This window comes from Thunnus maccoyii, chromosome 2 (genome assembly GCF_910596095.1).
Source record: "Thunnus maccoyii chromosome 2, fThuMac1.1, whole genome shotgun sequence".
NCBI lineage: Eukaryota > Metazoa > Chordata > Actinopteri > Scombriformes > Scombridae > Thunnus > Thunnus maccoyii.
In genome coordinates, this window is record NC_056534.1 from 29763750 (window position 1) to 29781413 (window position 17664).

The following is a 17664-nucleotide window of genomic DNA, read 5'->3' on the forward strand; positions in this document are numbered from 1 at the left end:
CAAAGTTAAGAATTTAATCTAGTTAACCAACATGTACTATGAGCTAACACACAGTGAGGCTGTGATCACGGGTGCTAGTGTAATACTTAGTGTACAAAGACGTGGTCTGAGGTGCACTGTGTGAGTCACGGTTGTGTCCTCATGTACGCCTGGCCTTCTGTCTCTTGGCCTGGCGTTTGGCTTCATCCAGAGCAGCGCTGTCACCGCTGGCTTGGGCCATGCTCCTCACACCCTGGATACGATTCACCACCTGTAACAGCAGGGGGATGACCTAGAAAACAAGTCAGCAAAAAAAAAAAAAGTATTAAACAAATGCTTGTTGGATTAACAGTTTCTTACTTGAGATATTGAAACCATCCACGCAGAAAATATTGTGGTCAATAGGAATGAATGGAATGAATAAGCACTGATTATACAAAAAGAAAACTACAAGTGGGACATTCTTCAGAAACAACTTTTCATTTATGTTTTTTTTCAAATTTTAGGCTTTGCCACGAAAAGGCAAAATCCTAAAAGATTTAGAAATTCAGCGGCTGAGCAAGGAAAGCTCTTTGAACATATTGTCTGGGGCAGGTGGAGCTGCTAATGTACCTTTTCATGGTTGTATGCTGCTAACAGGAGCAGCAGAGTGAGGGGCAGAGCTATGTATGAGCCCTGGGCAACATCCTGGTCAGGCACTTTACGCTGTGGGGAAGCACACACACACATACACTCAAACACTGAGTTTAGACAATTTCAAGAGAAACAGCTTATTCAATCCTATTTTGATTAAAAAAAGTCACATTTCCTATTATTCTTTGCAGTGAAAACAACAGACAACGCTATCAAACAGCGGATACAGGTTAAACCTTGGTTTTAAAAACAGCATATGTATCTTACGGTGGGGTTGAAGGTAAGCGTGATGTGCTTGTGGTAGCCGGTGGAGGTGAAGGAGACCTGGGGCAGAGTGAAATCATACTGCGAACGGGACAGCGTGGAGTAAAGCATCAGCACGTAGCTCTGGAAAAGAAAGAAAGAAGACAGAGATGACTGCAGATCGAACAACAGGACATCCTGGAACATGGTTACGTCTAAAGTGTTCTATAAATTTAGACCACAGGCTGACTGGAAAGAGATTATGACAAAGGTTTTTGAGGTAGTTTAGGCTTCCTCACATCCATTGAGACCTAAAAGACAGAATTACAAGCTGATACCTCTCCATCTCTGTCCAGAGGAGGGAAGTGGAAGAAGAGGGACTGTCCCAGAGAAACACTGTTGATTGGGTTGTCCAGATTGTCACTCTTATACAGCTTCACCTAGACAGAGAAAAGGAAGAAAAAGTAGTTCAAAGTTTATACGACTTTCATATAAGTTCAATAAAAAGGATCAAAATGCAGGGATACATAAGCCGAGCAGTCCTACCGATAGCGTTGCGAGATGCTCAGGGGACGTGATGACATTTCCACTAAGGTCAAACTGATTAATTTGCCTGAAGGCAATGATGTTGACCCCTCCAATGTCATTACTGCCGACCTGAATAAGAGAGCAAACACAGAGCTTAATGTACAGATGCCTTCTTGGACTCCTAAAGAAAATACCAAATGTGAAATGTGGATAAAGCTTTGTACAAGTCACACGGTGTGATAATAACAGAGAATTAAGTGGAATTAAGGCATTTCCAGCCTCGCAAAAGAGATTAGGGGGCCTGCACTTTTCAGACGAGGCAAAATTATGAACCAAGAGGTTTTAAACCCGCAATGGGATTATCAGTGCTTTTGTTCTGCGTATAGAGAGGCCGCATTTGATAAGGCTGCAGATAAGTCATAATCACAGGGTTCCCACAGTCATTTGAACAATTCAATTACAAAACTTTTCCATACCCTGCTATCTAGTTTTCACGACGATGCCGCTGCAACGCAAAGCATAAAGGGGAACTTTATAGATACTGTGACATTGAAAGTTTGTTAAATGTTGAACTGGGACGACATTTTATTTATGTGTTCAAAGTTCGTTCTTGATCTTGCCAGCAGCAGTTGAGAAAACAATCTCAACAACAAGATCCATTTAGTAGCTGTTGCACATCTGGAAAGTCGTGTAGACCATGAGAAGAAGCGTGTAATAAATTTGCTTGCTTACCTCTATAGCTCTGTGTTGTGGTAGTGCTCTCTCTATGTGGTCGTTGCCTTCAGCTCGCAGCTGAATCAGGTACTTGCAACCAGGCTGCAAGGAAACATTATGCTACAGTTAAAAGGCTTTGAAGATACAAGTATAGCTCTAATTAGACACAGAGCTCTAATGCTGCCAGTTAATTGATTTTAGTTTGAAACCCTCCAGTTTTATTTAAACAGGTCATTCCGTCCTCACCAGCAGACCCCTGAGTCTGAAGCGGCCCTCCTCATCGGTAATGGTGTCCTCGCTGTAGAGGCTACACTCTCCTTGGCCCACCGCCTCCACCGCCACGTCCCTCTCCGCGTCCCCACTCAGAGACTGCACCGCTCCGTAGCAGCTAAGGGCAAAAGCACGAAACCGTGAAACTGATTAGACATGTGTGCAATGGACATTTCTGAATCCAACGAAAAGGATCAATCAGAAGGTAAATACATATTAAAGTGTAGAGGTACCTGTATGCGGTCTTAATGCCAGTTATATCGATACTGAGGTTTTGACCCTCCTCCACTGTGATCATCTGAGATGCCGGCTCAAAGCGGAACTCCTTCATCATGGGCTTGAAGTAGTACTGACCAGGACTCTGTGAAGAGACGAACAGCAAAAACAGGAAAATATATACATTAAAAAAGGAGCATAATCGAGGTCAAGGTATTCCTATAATTAACTTTTTTCAACTACATGTTTGGATATTTGGAGGACTGACACTTTACAGCATAGAAAACTGATTTTACAAGGATTCCTACCAGGTTATTGAAGGTAAGGAGGCCAGTTTCCTGAGTCAACAGATTGGAGCGAAACTGTCCTCCACTCAGAGACAGAAGAACTCCTGACAGGGGGTGACCATCCTCTGATTTTATCTACAGTAGAAATGGAAAGGGAGAAAGAGCACATGATCTTATAAACTAACGAAATTGATGAATATTGCTACACATATGGGGTCATTCACAATAAGCATCAAAAAGTGGGAGTATTTGTTGCGTTCTTTTATCTTTCTATTTCACTTGATTTGAACTGCACTAGTTTATCTTTTGTATCTCTATAGTTTTTGCACTTTTTAATTGTAAATCTTTTACCTTTACTGTATTTTTATTACTCTGTAAAGCACTTTGAATGGATCCAGTGTATGAAATGTGAAATACAAAAAAGCTTCCTTGTCTTGCCTACAAGAGTACAAATGTTAATGATTAAAATTGAACATATTTGAAATAACTGTGGCTGGACTGGGAGGTAAATGATTTAACTCTTTCAATACTTTCTCAATGAAAGGTCATGTGGACTAAATGTCCATTGTAATGCAACCAAACGAGTGCAAACGAGAACTCTTGAAAAACATAAAATTGCTAAGGCACGGTTTAACTTGCAAATGCCAAATTGTAAAATTGCGAGTTTAATCGGGCTGACAGGTGAGTTGTATGTCTGCAATGGTCTGTTTCAAAGAGGATTTACAACAGAAGGATAAAACAAGCACACCGTAATTTGGGTAAACGCTGTACAGGAGATTTCAAAGCAATTTATCACACAGTCTGAAAGGGAAAACGAACACTGATCATTTGTGCCAGGATCTCATGGAAGCTGCAGATAATTGCAGACCCTTTTAACAAAGGCAGTACAAAGGCGACTCACTGACAGCACAGCAAAGCAGAAAACTGATTCAACTATCATCAGTTATCTTTTCTTTTAATTATATTTTGTGAAAACATACAGTAGGAACTAACAAGGGCTTTTCATCATGTCATTTCATATTCATATTAAACCACATAATCAGTGAGAGGAGTAAATGTGAACAAAGAACTAGTATTGTAAGGTGTACTGGATGAAAGCATCAGCTAAAATGGTGCAAATACAGATGTGAAAGTGGCTGGTGATCACTGGGATATGTGATATGTATGCCAGTGAGGATGGTCACATGTACCTTGAAGGTGACACCAGCCAGTGCGAACGCCTTGAAATCTCCCTGGGTTCCCTCCACAGGACTCAGAACAAAACCTTCTTTACTGGCGCTGATGTCGTACTGCCGGTCGCTGTGGAGTGGACCCACGCTGGATGAAAGGCAGGAGAAATAAAGGTGGTTAGTGCTGCATGTCTTCATGATGCATGATTACATTACAAGTCCATTTACAAAAACAGAAAGACACCTATAATAATGACGGATGATTTAATTCAACTGCAATCACAAATAACTTTCATATTAAAAAATATAACCCGCAATACTGAGAAAACGTAAGGAAAATGCATCATAAAAAGGGCATTACTACACTCTTTCACTATTTTCATGAGCTCATTTGTTCAGGGCTCAAGGCAACAGTTGACAACCGAGAGCTCCTTCAGAGTATCTTCCACAGAAAGTTCAGTGAAGGAAAACTAACCCGTAGATCCATTTTGACATCTAAAATTGCACCTGAGTGTTAGAGCTGTCAGGTTTGCTAAACTGACTTCAACCAATTAAAGAAATGTATTCTCAAACACAGCAATAAGATCATGGATTTATTAAATACAGAGAATTTGTCATGTTATTTAGAGACGAAATAAAAATCAGGATTGACAAATTATTAAAATCTAAGAATGAATGTATTTTAACAGACTCTCCATCACCACGGCTCGATTGAACCTGGGCTCTGGATTCTTCTTGTTAATTTTTAAAATGTTGCTTAACACTTAGAGTCTGCAGCCACACTAGCGGCTCTATAAGGGTGCACTTCAACACAGCCATGCTTTGAGCTTAATGCTAATGTTGAGTTATGTTTACCATGTTCAACGTCTTACTTAAGCACATTAGCAGCATGCTAACGGGGCGGACTCATGGGAATGTCATTAGTTTTGCAGGTATTTAGTCATAACCAATGGACAAATTTAAAATTTGACCTGGTGATGGTGCTAGATGAAACTTAAAAGGATCCCCAAAGTCATTACAATGTATCCTGAAAAGGACATGAATGTGTGTACCAAATTTCATGACAATCCATCCAATTTTTGTTGAAAGGTTTCACTTAAAAAAGAAATGTCAACCTCACAAAAATGATTAGGATTCGTTCTTTGGGGACCATTAATGTCTGTACAGAGTTTTTTGCCAATCTATCAACTATATGCAGAGATATTTCTTTATAATTCTTCTTTATAACTGAAAATTTTGACCTGTTAGTGGAGCCTGGAAAAGTCAGGAGGTGGCGGAAGTCATTAGCATTCATCCTCTGGGAACCATGAACGTCTGTACCAACTTTTGGTACCAATTTCAGTTTGAACCAAAGTGGCATCACCACACTGCTAGCATGGCTAAAAACTCCTCTTGAAAAGCTGCTCATCTGCATGTAAAACCATATCTGTAGCAGAGTGACTGAGGCAGATTTAACAATCAGTACAAGTCAAGCTTCAATTTGGTTTTCACGACACAGAGAGCAGAGATAAAGCTTTACATGTAAGCTCTAAGCCCTGGTGCTCTTATGTGCAGCTTTTACATGTGTTTACATGAGGTCATTTAAACAGACTGCATACACACCCTCTGCCACAGATTGTGATTAAACCCATTTTAACTTGTGCCTGAAGAGCAAATTATATTACTGCCAGAGCTTTAACTAGAACCCACACATCACTGCTGCTTCTACACTTCTATTGGGCTTTAAATGTATTAATGGACAAGCTCCTTATTCTGTTGTGGACCTGCTAAGCACATACAGTACATTTATAGACCTTTTAGCATGACCAAAACCTATGACAAGGACACACAGGAAAACTGGGTCTGGACTATATGTTTTGGGTTGTCATACCTGTATGCCCCCATCTCATTAGTGGCCACAGTGATGAGTGGTGCAGCAGCTCCTTTCTCAGTGATGGAAATCTCCACACCCTGTAGCTCTGGTGATACCTTGCCCTCCAGGAAGAGACCCGCACGTCCTGATATGTCGACCAGACGACCTGGACAGGACTCTGTTGAGGGGAGGAGTGTAATTACAACCTTTCAGATAGCCTGGTGATATTGCATGCTACAAAGCTTAGGTGATTTTATTATTTCATTTAAATTCTTATCCTTTTTTTTTGCAACCAACATGTCAGTTGGAAGTTGGGGGTCAAATTTTAATAGCACTCTGGCAACACTTCTAGACAGAGTGAGTTTGTTAGATGACGGTGTGTGTGAAGGAACGTACCTCCGGTGATGGTAGCCTCTACTTCAGGGGGATAAAACAGCAGCTCCTTGGAGGAGGGAGTCACTGTGATCTTCTCTCCAGCCCTGTTCAGTCATACAGTAAATATTAACTCACTGCATTATTACATGTGGTCAGGGCTCAACGATGACTCTGTGGTTATAATTGTGAATGTCAATCAGCCACTAATAATAGAGCTGCGAAGTAGGAGGAGGAGTGGTTTCAAGCATCAAAGGTTTCCTCCATAGACAATGTTACGTGACTCACAAATGGAGCTCCTCCAGTTTAGATGGGCCTGAAACTCTCACAGATGAATCAGTACAAAAAATGATGTTGAGAAAAACTCAAAAGGTACTAGCCTCTGTAAATAAAACCACAAATAAAGAAGTTTACTCTTCCAAAGATACATTTCGTTAAAAATTATCCAATTACTGAGCTTAAAATCCTGTAAGGTGTGTGGGTAAGATGTGCAGAAGCTTAAGACTACACTTTTTAGAAAATGGATAACTGCAGCTTAAATTAATCGACTTTCAGATTCTGGGACAATTTTAGATGAATATGTAACCATGACGGTGTGTTTTACTAAAGCCCTTATTCGTGCCTTCGACTGACTTCTCCATAGCAACAGCTGCTGAGGCTCATGGGCATTGTGGTATTTAGAGCCATCCTCAATGCCAAACAGATGGAAAAAAACAGGATTTCTCACAAAGATTAAATGATTACAACTGATGGCCATAACAGGAAACTATAGAATTGTTACATCTGGGAGACTGTGTTGTAGAGTATTATGTACATCATTAAAAAAAAAAGGTATATTATGTACAAGAGGAACATTACAGAGTGAACTGAAGTCTTTAGAAGATTGCGATCATGATTTGTAACGTTATAAAGAGCAAAATATATCGAGTGAAAATTTTGTGCCAACCAACCTGGCCCAGTAGGAAAACTCATAATGGAAGGGGCCTGTCAGTTCATCAGCCTTCTCTTGGATAGGAGGGCTATCGTCTCTGGCACCTCCGTCCTCTTCGGCGGCGCGGCGCTCTCGTTCCTGACGGCGCAGTTGAATCTCTTGCAGCTGCTGCTCCTGTCTCTGCTCCTCCTGGCTCCGAAGGGGGCCCAGCACCAGCGCCGGCTCGCTCTCGATGGATGATCTGATCGAGAGGATGGTGGGGGGGACATTTACAGACTGATGCACAGCAGCTTATATTACCTCAGGCTTAGAGGGCTGCTGAAAGTGAGCTCAGCCATAATGAGTCTTACTTGATGGTGACTGTGACGTCTAGGATCTTGTCGGTGGTGATGAGCCCGGTCATGTGATGCCGCACTGCAGTGAGAGTCAGGATACTGGGTGCCGAGCTGTTGGACACAGAATAACAACCATCGTTTGGTTGAATTGTTCAGCGGGAACCTATGAATTGTTTAAAAGCTGGAGTGCGGGACTTTTTGACCCCTCCTCCGTTCTGACAGTGAGAGTAATAACAAAAACACTGTCGACACATAGCAGTAGCCTACTCCATCGCTACTGTTACGGCTGTAAAATGGTGGATAAATTAATCTGAGTGTCACACAACCCCAGCAACAGAGATAAATGGAAACACCATCTCATTAGTTCATACTTACGTATCATAGGTGTAGAAGTCTTGCTCGAACTGGTGGCAGGAGCGAGGGGTGACTTTGTAAACACCTGGACAAGCCATATTAGATGATTAATTACTTTGCTCTAGTTTTATATTTAGGTAATCTTGACACAGACCTCTTTGCTCAAAACACTGTTCTAACTATGCACAAGGGAGCAGCTGGTACACTGATATTTTTTGTTTTCTACATATGTTAATTCACACTATGTTTAGCTAATGAGAGGTCAGGAGAATGAACCTCACCAGGCTTGGAGAGGCAGAAGCGGTTGACTCCCTTAGAGAGGTTGTACACGCCGACATTCTCAGGTTTGCTGCCATCTTGGAAGAACTCCTGCTCAGAAATAAACATTCAGTTATGTTTGACTACTAACTACGACAACATACACCTAAAGCTACTGGAGGGAGTTACTAGTTACTGACCAGAGTGATGGCATGGGAGAGGGAGCAGCGCAGGATGTATCCAATCTGTCTGAACTCCACTCCCAAGACGTCAGAGTCCAGAACCTCCACTTCCATGGACTTGTGCTTCCAGCACCACTCCTCATGAGAAATGCTCACTGATGGATGTTAAAGATGGGAGGAAATCATAAATAATTAACAGACTTAAACTCAAAGTCACAGAAAAACAGAAAAGTGACAGATGGATGCCAAGCGTTGCAGAAGCCTAGAAGGAAAATTCTCAGATGCTTTGATCAGTTAGGATCAGGCCTTTCTCGCCAAAAGGATCTTATGATAATCTGATCTTTCAACAAATGCTAAAGAAAGTAAACTTCTTGCACTACTCTGGCCTGGCAACACTCAAAGCTGTGTCAACATCCCCTAAAGATGCTGTGTGTGCAGTCAGCTCACAGGCACACTAACAGATTGTGTGTATTCAACAGTGAGTGAGATAGATGCAGCGCCAGAAGGTACAGAAACACCGGCTGAATGATGTGTGCTTCCTATAGCCAGTAATTACTAATTGATTTCCCCACAATCATTAGCGAATAATTACTTTGATTTCTGAACAGATTTAGAAACGCACACAGGATGAAGGAATCAGTTTATATAATGTGCTTGCCTTGTCTTCTTCCAGGCAAAACACACATACTTTAGGCTCCAAGAAAAGGTTGAGACACTTCCACAGCTTGCAAAAACTCATGCTCACTTTGTAATTGCTCTAAAAATCGACCCAAAATATTACTAGTGCAATAAAGAATGTTTTAGTTGAGGGCAGTGATTCCTGACCTTTGTATTTCCCGGGAAGAACGTTGTCAAAAGAGAAGCTGAGGATGTCGCTGCTGCCAGAAAGAGCCACCGCTCTTCTCTCTCCTTGCCGACTCACGGGTTGAAGTGTTACTGACAGGTCATCACAGGATGCTAGAAGTCAACCAGAGGCCATGAGATCAATATAGGTCAAAATAAGAACAATAATCCACACAAAGGTGTCAAATGTTTATAGGCTGAAGCTGATTTAGCTCCCCTGCCTTACCCCAAATCCTTGTTTCTGTGTTTATCTAATTTCAGTCAAATACAGTCTGTGTAATACAACTATATATGAGTGTAAATTATCAAGCCTTTACCTACCTAAACAGTAGACCTTCCCCGAGACAGAGGCCATGAATTGGGTGAAAAGTAGGTCTGTGAGGGGCCGGTCCACAAGGGAGACCTCCAGGGCCTGAGGCTGCAGAGCCAGGCCTGCTTTTACCTCCACTTCAGGGAGAGACACCTGAGCACATGGAAGTACAACCAAAGTTATCTTAAGAACTTGTGGAAAGATACATTTTCAACTGTGCTACATTCATGTACAAACTCTGTAGTGGTACAATGATTCTGGACTGTTTCTGTAGTTTCTATAGCTCTGCAATAAAAATGAATAACATACAGTATGTGACTTCTATTTCAGTCTGGATTTTCCATTTAAATGAATTAAGAGCCCATTGAGACAAAACTATAGAAACTTCAGGAAAATCACTATTATAAAATGCTAGATGCTGCTACAGTCGTACCTGGACGCTGTAGTCTCCAGGTTTGGCCTGAAAGCAGAAAGCTCCCTGGGGGTCGGAGTCGACAGTCCGGCCGGAGGTCTTGTCCTGGCCCTGGTGTGTCAGAGTGACCTTGTAGCGACCCTGCTGCTTCATGCCTTCAGGCAGGCGGCTGATGGAGATCTGACCACAAACGCTGAACCTGTGTGGGACCAAAAAAAATCACAACTTCATAAAACCCGTTATCAAAGTAGAAAGACCAAACAGACGTCATTTAAAGCTAATTTTTTCTCCCAAAACATGTGTAATTTATATATGTGAAACACATTTCTATAATTATCTCCAGAACATGAAGACAAAGATGCATCTCAGTGTGTTACAAACAAAGCAGAAAAACAAAAAAGCAAAGGCAAAACAGATGCAGCCAAAGCAGGAAGTGGGCAGGCTAGACGTACCCTGCCGTGATGATGTCAGGAAGTTGCGGTGTGTTGGGGGCGATCTTTACTGTGATTGGCTCAAAGAACATGAGCTCCTTATTGACACGGATGGTGTAGGTACCAGCTGTCATGTTCTCCAGCCGGAAAGAACCATCTTCCTTGCTGACGACTGTGAGGACAGAACAGCAAAGCAGAACGCAGTGTGAAAATGTGTACATAATGAAAACCACTGAATGCACAAATTGAGTGTTTCCACAATGTTCTGGTTGTTTTTATGTCGTTTTTGAAGAAGAAGAAAGCTTGGAGTCATCTCGTACCTTTGATCTGGTTGTTGAGGGACACCGTGGCGTCAGGTACACCCTCCCCGTCGACGGTGTTGAGAACTCGACCTGTCACAGAGAAGCCCATGACGCGAAAGATGGGCTACACAAGGAGCAAAAGAAACAGCGTTACATGTCAAAATGTGGCGCTATGCATAAAATGTTCTCATATGTGCAAGATAAAGACAAATGTTATAAAAAAATATTGAAAAACACAGATGCAATTTGAATCTTTACCTCTAGCTTCAAACTGTTGTGCTCCACCTTGAAATTCATTCTAGAGGGAGCAACATCAAAAGTGATCCTTTCTCCCCTGTAGAACGGCACCTGATACGAGAGTTCACAAAAGCAGAATTAGAGGCAAAAAATAATTATATTGATATGCATGAGAAATGTTTTGGTTTTAAACTTACCACAGTGTATTCTCCACTGGCCAGTGAGGGGAAGAGGAAGGTGCCATCTTCCCTGGACAGAGCACTGCACAGGTAGACCAGGGAGCTGTCCCCAGAATCTGCTCCCTCCACTGGGGATGTGTTGCAACCACTGACGTCCTGGAAATCAAAACAAACACGTACAAAAATGGAGCGATATAACTTGGTTAAAATCCTGACAAAATGACAATATTCCAGAACGAAAGCTTAAGCCTAATTCTGACTTTTCTCAAAAAGGATAAGGATAGCCATATATGATCATGATCTAGTTTGAGTACTCTGTTTTCTGTTTATGAAAATGTACAATAATGTTGGTTTACCTCTCTCTTGACTGTGGCTGAGTACAGTAGGAAGGTGACCTCTTTCATGGGCTCTCCATCACTGCGGACTTCCCCCGAGACGTCATAGCCTCCGACCACCAGATGGTCGGCAGCCGGGGCATTGGCATTGGAGACGTGCACTGATGTGGTACTCTGTGGGAAGACGGCAAAGGTCACCACATAAGAGAGTCATTAATTATAAACCTGCTAACCTGACAGGAGTCTTATCAGCTGAGCAACTAGGTGAATAATGAAGTTTTTTCTACACTCATGAGATACAGAATTAAAAAGACCCCTGCAACCCCTGGGATCATGCACTCTCCACTGTTTTAATGACACTACTAAAATGGGAAACTGCGATAATTTGGTACCCAGCAGTGTGTTAATACCTGGGTACGGGTGAGAAAATTATGTCAGACACAGAATCTGACCGAAGTTACAAACCTGCTGATCTCAGGAGGAACATGGCGTAGTCTTTTTCTTTATGGAGAAAAAATTAAATCTTTTTTAATCACATTAGTGTTCTCTGTTTATAATTTGAGCTAAATGAATATCTACTACTGCATGTGCTTTAAAGGAATCACAGAGAATAAGGAAAGGTTTCGACCATGACAAGCTTCGCTGTCTTATTATTACCACAAGATGCCGGATTCAGAAAATCTCTGACTATACTGTCAATGAGAAAAAACCTTAATTTTTTCTTAAAACACAGAGTTAGTAAATATTTTCCTTAAATGTTACCTGGTGGAAATTTTACAATACATAATTTTCCATTAAGAGACACCAAAGTTTAAAATCAACTACCTAACTAACTGTTCATATACAGTCTGTGCCATACCGCACTCGCGTACCCAATGTGCAATATAATGTATATTTGTATGTATTTATATTTTTTTATTTTGTCTCTATCTATTTTGCATTAATTGAAACTAGAGCTCAAAGAAGCCAAATTTTGCTGCGTACAATGTTGCCCGTCGCTGTGTTGCTGTGCATGTGACAATAAAATTTAATATCTGTGAAATATCCACATCTCAATGAAACCTGAAGTTACCAACCTGTTCCAGACTCCAAGAGGGATGGGAAGCTGTAATGTCGAAATTTCCGGGGAGCACTTTGAAGAAGGTGTACCTGTGTTATGAAGACCACACAAAAGGACAAGGCTTTGAAATTTTAAACGATTAAAGACAGATGTTTACTACAGGGAAAACCTATAAGAACTTTTTTTCAACTGACACATGTAAGCTACTTACTTTCCTCCAGGCTGTGTGACGACACTCTGGAGTTTCTCTTCTGTTCCCGCTGGGCTGAGTTTGACTTCCACTCCTGCCGGGCCCAGGAGATGGCCCTTACTCAGAACCTGAACAATGAAAATCAGGAAAGTAAAGCATTACATCAGGGTGAGAGTCTCTCTCTGTTGTACACTTTACCACTTTTTCCACTAGGCATTTTTTTCCATCAAAAATCTGTTTTTCTTTTTAAATTTTTAATCTCCTTTTGGGTCGGATAAGCTTTTCAAGTCCACAAGAGAAATGTTGTGATTAAAAAGGGAGGAAATTCTGAACAAATCTCACCGTTCCTGAGACAGAAAAGCCAGTGAACACAAAGTTGATGTCTTCCTCTTTTGTACAGATGTCACTGACTCCATCTATATGAAGGTCAACACTGGTAGGCTCTGCCCAAGAAACATAGAATAAAGCATGTAGATTAGGCAGACTTTCTTTCCACTTCCTAGACAACAACTAGCATAATTTAAATTTTTAGTTGGTTAATTGTGAGGATGCAGCTATGACATTCTTACCAAAGCTCCACCCGAGGGGGGGTTCAATCTTCAAAACAAAGTCTCCCTGTGTAGAAGAAACAAATGTATAGATTAAAATCATCATCAGTGAATACAAGAATTAAAAGTACTAATTAATGACTGCTTCAAATACCTTGTCATATAGAGGGATCATGAAGTAGCCATTGATTGGAGCACAATCAGTTTGATATTTCAAGGAGCCTTGTTTGGTGTATAGTTTAATCTGTGCAGGATAGAGGACACAAACTGATTATTAGACATATTTATAATTACTAGCACTGAGGTGTTAATGCTGCAATCGTTATGAATATTAAGTCTAAGACCAATTGTCTGAGTTAATTGCATCAGCTGTCATCAACAAACAGACCAGTCTATCAGGGATTTAGTTAATTTCACTAACTGACCGAATGGCTAATCCCATGGAGCCTGTGAATGAGCAGGGATTAGGACTAGTGGCTAGCACCTAACGTCTTCCTAAACAACGCTGACAGGTTTTAGGTTTCGGAATGAGCAGTCAGTGTAATTACAAATATATTGATATAATACAGCAAACATACGATTTTCAGTCAAATGTTACTGCGTACAGAAATCCTCCTAATTAGCAAACTAGCTTTAGCTTTAGTCAACATCGAACTAACACTACATTACTTGAATTACTACTGAATAAATGTCTTCTAGCAACAGAGAGCCAATGTTAAGTTAAAAACAACCTGCTGCTGTATTAATTTCATTCAAACTGTCATCACCAGTCTCCTCTTAAGCTTTAGCTTACTGCGATAAACTGGCTAACTGTTAGCTAGCGGCTAGCAAGCTAGCCGGGAGGTTTGCACTCTCACCTCGATCAGAGAGTAATTGATTTCAACGTCGGATTTCACAAATCCTCCGCATGCCACCACTATGTCATCGGAGGATACGGTAAGGAACTGAGAATACACAATACAGAATAAAACCCAAAGGGCTCGCATGTCTGCCCGGATCGTAATTCTCAACATTTTGGCTGACTATCTGATCTGTCGTTGAGCCGAGCGACAGCACGCTGCCTCCGGTTCCGCACCAGCTGAGCTGCTGTCACCGGCCGAGTAGAGACAACCAGGAGCAGCGACCTCTGCTGGCCTGGAGGTGGTAAACACTTGACGTTCATGACGTGAAAAAAACAAAAGACAAGTGACCAATTTTAATATTTATTTTATTTTCCCTATAAAGGCAGTCACCGCAGTCATATATAAAAACACCACAATAAAATAAAGAGCATTTTCCCAAAAACTAACATTATTAATCGTACTAACAACCATGAATGAATTACAAATGAGTCACAGTAATGGTGGCTTCAGTTTAGTGTTTAGTGTATTAGTTTTTAATTTCCATAATCATGCAACCTAAGAGCAATTCCTAATGATATAAATGTTAGGATTCACACAACGGATGCATTGTGCTGTAAACTAGAACATTGTAAAAGTAAGAAAAGTCTAGTGTTAATACATTTAAAGTGCTTAAAACTCAAAGGTTTTAGTAATGCAAGTCCTTCTCAGAAGGAAAAGATGATAGCACATACAGTGAGGAAAACACCACAAAAACATCTGACCAGCAAGGCTTATTTTGGTCTAAAATTACTGAATCGTTGTGGCTTCTTAACAGTTTTAAAATATTAAGATTGTCACCAAAAGAACACTGAAAAGGCAACACAATAATGTCAGCAGGTCTATAGAGTCCAAAGAGTTTTCACAATAAAAAAAGAACATTTAAGGTATTAATGCAAACAGTTTAGTTCCATCTAAGTCCAGTCCATTTGTCCAGTGTAGCATCTGTTTATTTTTCCGTAATATTCAGCCCTTGCTTCACACATGTGTGGAGGAGACTGGAGGTGGATGTGCCAGGAACACTCCTTCATCGAAATTGTTGGAGAAGCTGGTGTGGTAGCTGGGGCTGCTTCTGCTGGTGCGGGGCTGAGATTTGGACACAGGGGATCTGACAGCTGAGAGCCTCTGGGCCTGGCACAGCTTCTGGATCAGGAAACGCTTGTCACGGCCCTCCTGAGCAACAAAATGACACACAGATAGTAGATTATAGTTCAGACTATCTTTGATAGTAATTAAAACGATGACCGAGCATCGTCAATGTCAAATGAAGAAAAGAGGCAGAATACAAGTAGCCCTGAAAAAGATTTACTGAAGTCTGGTTGTATTCTTGAGAAGACCCACCATGGCAAGTTGCTCCCTTAGTTGGTTAATAACTCTCTTGTGAGCTCCAGCCAATGCGATCACATAAAACATGGCCAAACTGCAGGGGAAAAATAGAAATAATGCTAAATTACAACCATAGATAGAAAACATCAGCTGTCACCAACAGTTAAATCATCAGTTCTGCAATGATCAGACATATTGATATACCTAACTGGAACACGTACCATGTAATGACAAAGAAGGAAACAGCAAAAGCCTCTGATGCAAGAGCAAAGAGGAGCGTTTGGACTCCATGGGGTAGCTGGGATACCGTCCTTGGCAGCACCTCCCAGGAGGTGGTGTAATTAACAAATGGTCCACATGCCTGGGAACAGTTTATTCTGTACAAAAAGGGATGAGTGACTGAGATTTTTTTTCAGTCTCCATGTATATTTAACTAACATGTAAATTCATGAGACAAATATTGACCTCTGATGTTCTTACTTCCACTCAGTAAAGCTAACAAAGCTGCAGAGAAGCAGGCATGATACTACCTGAAAGACTCAATTTAAAACATAATGTGGTCATTAGCAGCACATTACTCACTGTGCTACACTAACTGTGACAGGTACACATGCCAGAGCCAGGCCTATCAGCAGCACGCCGAGGAAGAAGAAGTTGGAGCTGGAAGCTCTGAATGGACGTGTGGCTGGACGGCAGTTATTCATCAATGATACCTTGAAAACAAGGAGAGGAAAGGTAACAAAAATATCAACACCGCAATAAGGGCTACCAAAAATATTCAAACTGTGAATTACACCAGAGAATTTGTCATTTAGGTGTCTAAACAGACATAAACACACTCAATTTTTAACACTGGCATCACATCCCCATACATACAGTACAATTTTGTGTTTTCTTGAATGCTGACATTTTTTTTTTTTACAAGCAAAGCACAAGAAAACTCCACTTCTGAAAATGCATGTAGGACGAAATCACCTTTTTGATGTAGAAGATGAAGAAGTATTTGATGGTGCAGATGGCAGGCAGCATTGGGCAGTAGAACGTGCCGATCCAGCATATCGTCTGACCGTAGACAATCTCAAGCACATTCTGAGGAATAGCAAACTCCTGCTGGCCCCACCACTTAGCCAGACCACAGTCACAGTACTTCACTATTAGCCTGAGTAGAAAAAAGAAAATAATGAATGGAAAAAAGTATTACATATAATAAAATATTAAAGCATTGCACTCAAGCAAGACTGAAAAAAACCCTGTAAAATTTGTTATGTAAACTTTTTTTTTTTATTTTTTTACTGTGGGAAGGTGAGGACTTACTTTCGGGGAAACTCCACAAAGATGGTGACTGCGACAATGATGATGAAATCAAAGATGGTGAGTTTGTACATTTCCTGACCAACACGGGTCTCCCAACACTGTGGAGAACAGCCGTCAGATTTGAGACATTTACAAAGAGCAAACTGCAACCAGCAGGCCACACACACACAAAAAATGACTTACAGAGTAAAGCACATGGTTGTAGCCACAGATGCAGGACTCCTTTTCACAGTCAGTGATCTGAGACCAGAGAGAGAAGAGCAAAACCCCAATACTGGTCAACCGCATGAAGACACACCTGGAAGGAAGAAACAAAATGAACAGCGTAAATGTGTTAAAGAGAGTGATTCAGCCATTTAGTCTCACTGGCATTCAAGCTATTTAGCTTGAGAGCTATAAATAACATATTTTTGTTAATGTAATTTTGCCCTTTATGTATTAAAATCCTCCTTTTTGTATCATTTTGCACATCACAAACAGATAGTGTTTGTCTCCTGATGAGAATTACTTCAAGTTTAACATCATGAGTGTGTGTGAGTCGTTATTACCTCATGAGGGTGAAGCGGATCTCGAAGGCGGGTGAGTAGTCCTCAAAGTTGATGATAACGGAGAAGAGGAGGGGTGTGATGAAGTTGGCCAAGGTGATAACAATTGAGGGCAGATACTCATGGATGAGATCCACGATGAAATTCTCCTGCGAACCAGCAAAAGCAATATTGAGAGCAATTACCTCACCATAAATAAATCTCCTTTGACACTTATTGATGTCAGCTTTGTCTAAATACACATTTTCCCCAAAACATAAAGATTTCAGGATGTGAACGAATCAGCACAACTTACTTTTAATCAAATACTTTATAAACTTCAGAAACAAAACAGCAGCGGGGTTTTTAGAGTCTGTGTTTTAATTGATGAGGTCAGAGGTAATTTTTTTTTTTTTTTTAAATTCAAAGGTGATTCACAAAGTGTATGAAGG

General features: G+C 41.0%; 1 protein-coding gene across 1 annotated transcript in view; it reads right to left on the reverse strand.

The window, feature by feature from the left end:
- The window catches only part of nomo (nodal modulator), a 21222-nt gene continuing 3558 nt past the window's right edge, over positions 1-17664 (reverse strand). The window contains 40 exon segments of the mRNA XM_042428734.1: positions 1-271; positions 592-684; positions 880-999; positions 1194-1295; positions 1402-1512; positions 2116-2199; positions 2344-2485; positions 2601-2728; positions 2892-3005; positions 4061-4187; positions 5910-6069; positions 6288-6370; positions 7214-7435; positions 7545-7640; positions 7905-7968; positions 8165-8252; positions 8342-8478; positions 9149-9280; positions 9488-9629; positions 9910-10087; positions 10341-10491; positions 10640-10745; positions 10880-10969; positions 11056-11193; positions 11394-11546; positions 12449-12521; positions 12644-12750; positions 12965-13065; positions 13192-13237; positions 13325-13414; positions 14028-14192; positions 14194-14256; positions 15033-15221; positions 15390-15468; positions 15596-15751; positions 15957-16087; positions 16350-16533; positions 16689-16786; positions 16872-16986; positions 17237-17382. Coding sequence (XP_042284668.1) covers positions 140-271; positions 592-684; positions 880-999; positions 1194-1295; positions 1402-1512; positions 2116-2199; positions 2344-2485; positions 2601-2728; positions 2892-3005; positions 4061-4187; positions 5910-6069; positions 6288-6370; positions 7214-7435; positions 7545-7640; positions 7905-7968; positions 8165-8252; positions 8342-8478; positions 9149-9280; positions 9488-9629; positions 9910-10087; positions 10341-10491; positions 10640-10745; positions 10880-10969; positions 11056-11193; positions 11394-11546; positions 12449-12521; positions 12644-12750; positions 12965-13065; positions 13192-13237; positions 13325-13414; positions 14028-14192; positions 14194-14256; positions 15033-15221; positions 15390-15468; positions 15596-15751; positions 15957-16087; positions 16350-16533; positions 16689-16786; positions 16872-16986; positions 17237-17382 — 4836 coding nt within the window. The 3' untranslated portion in view covers positions 1-139.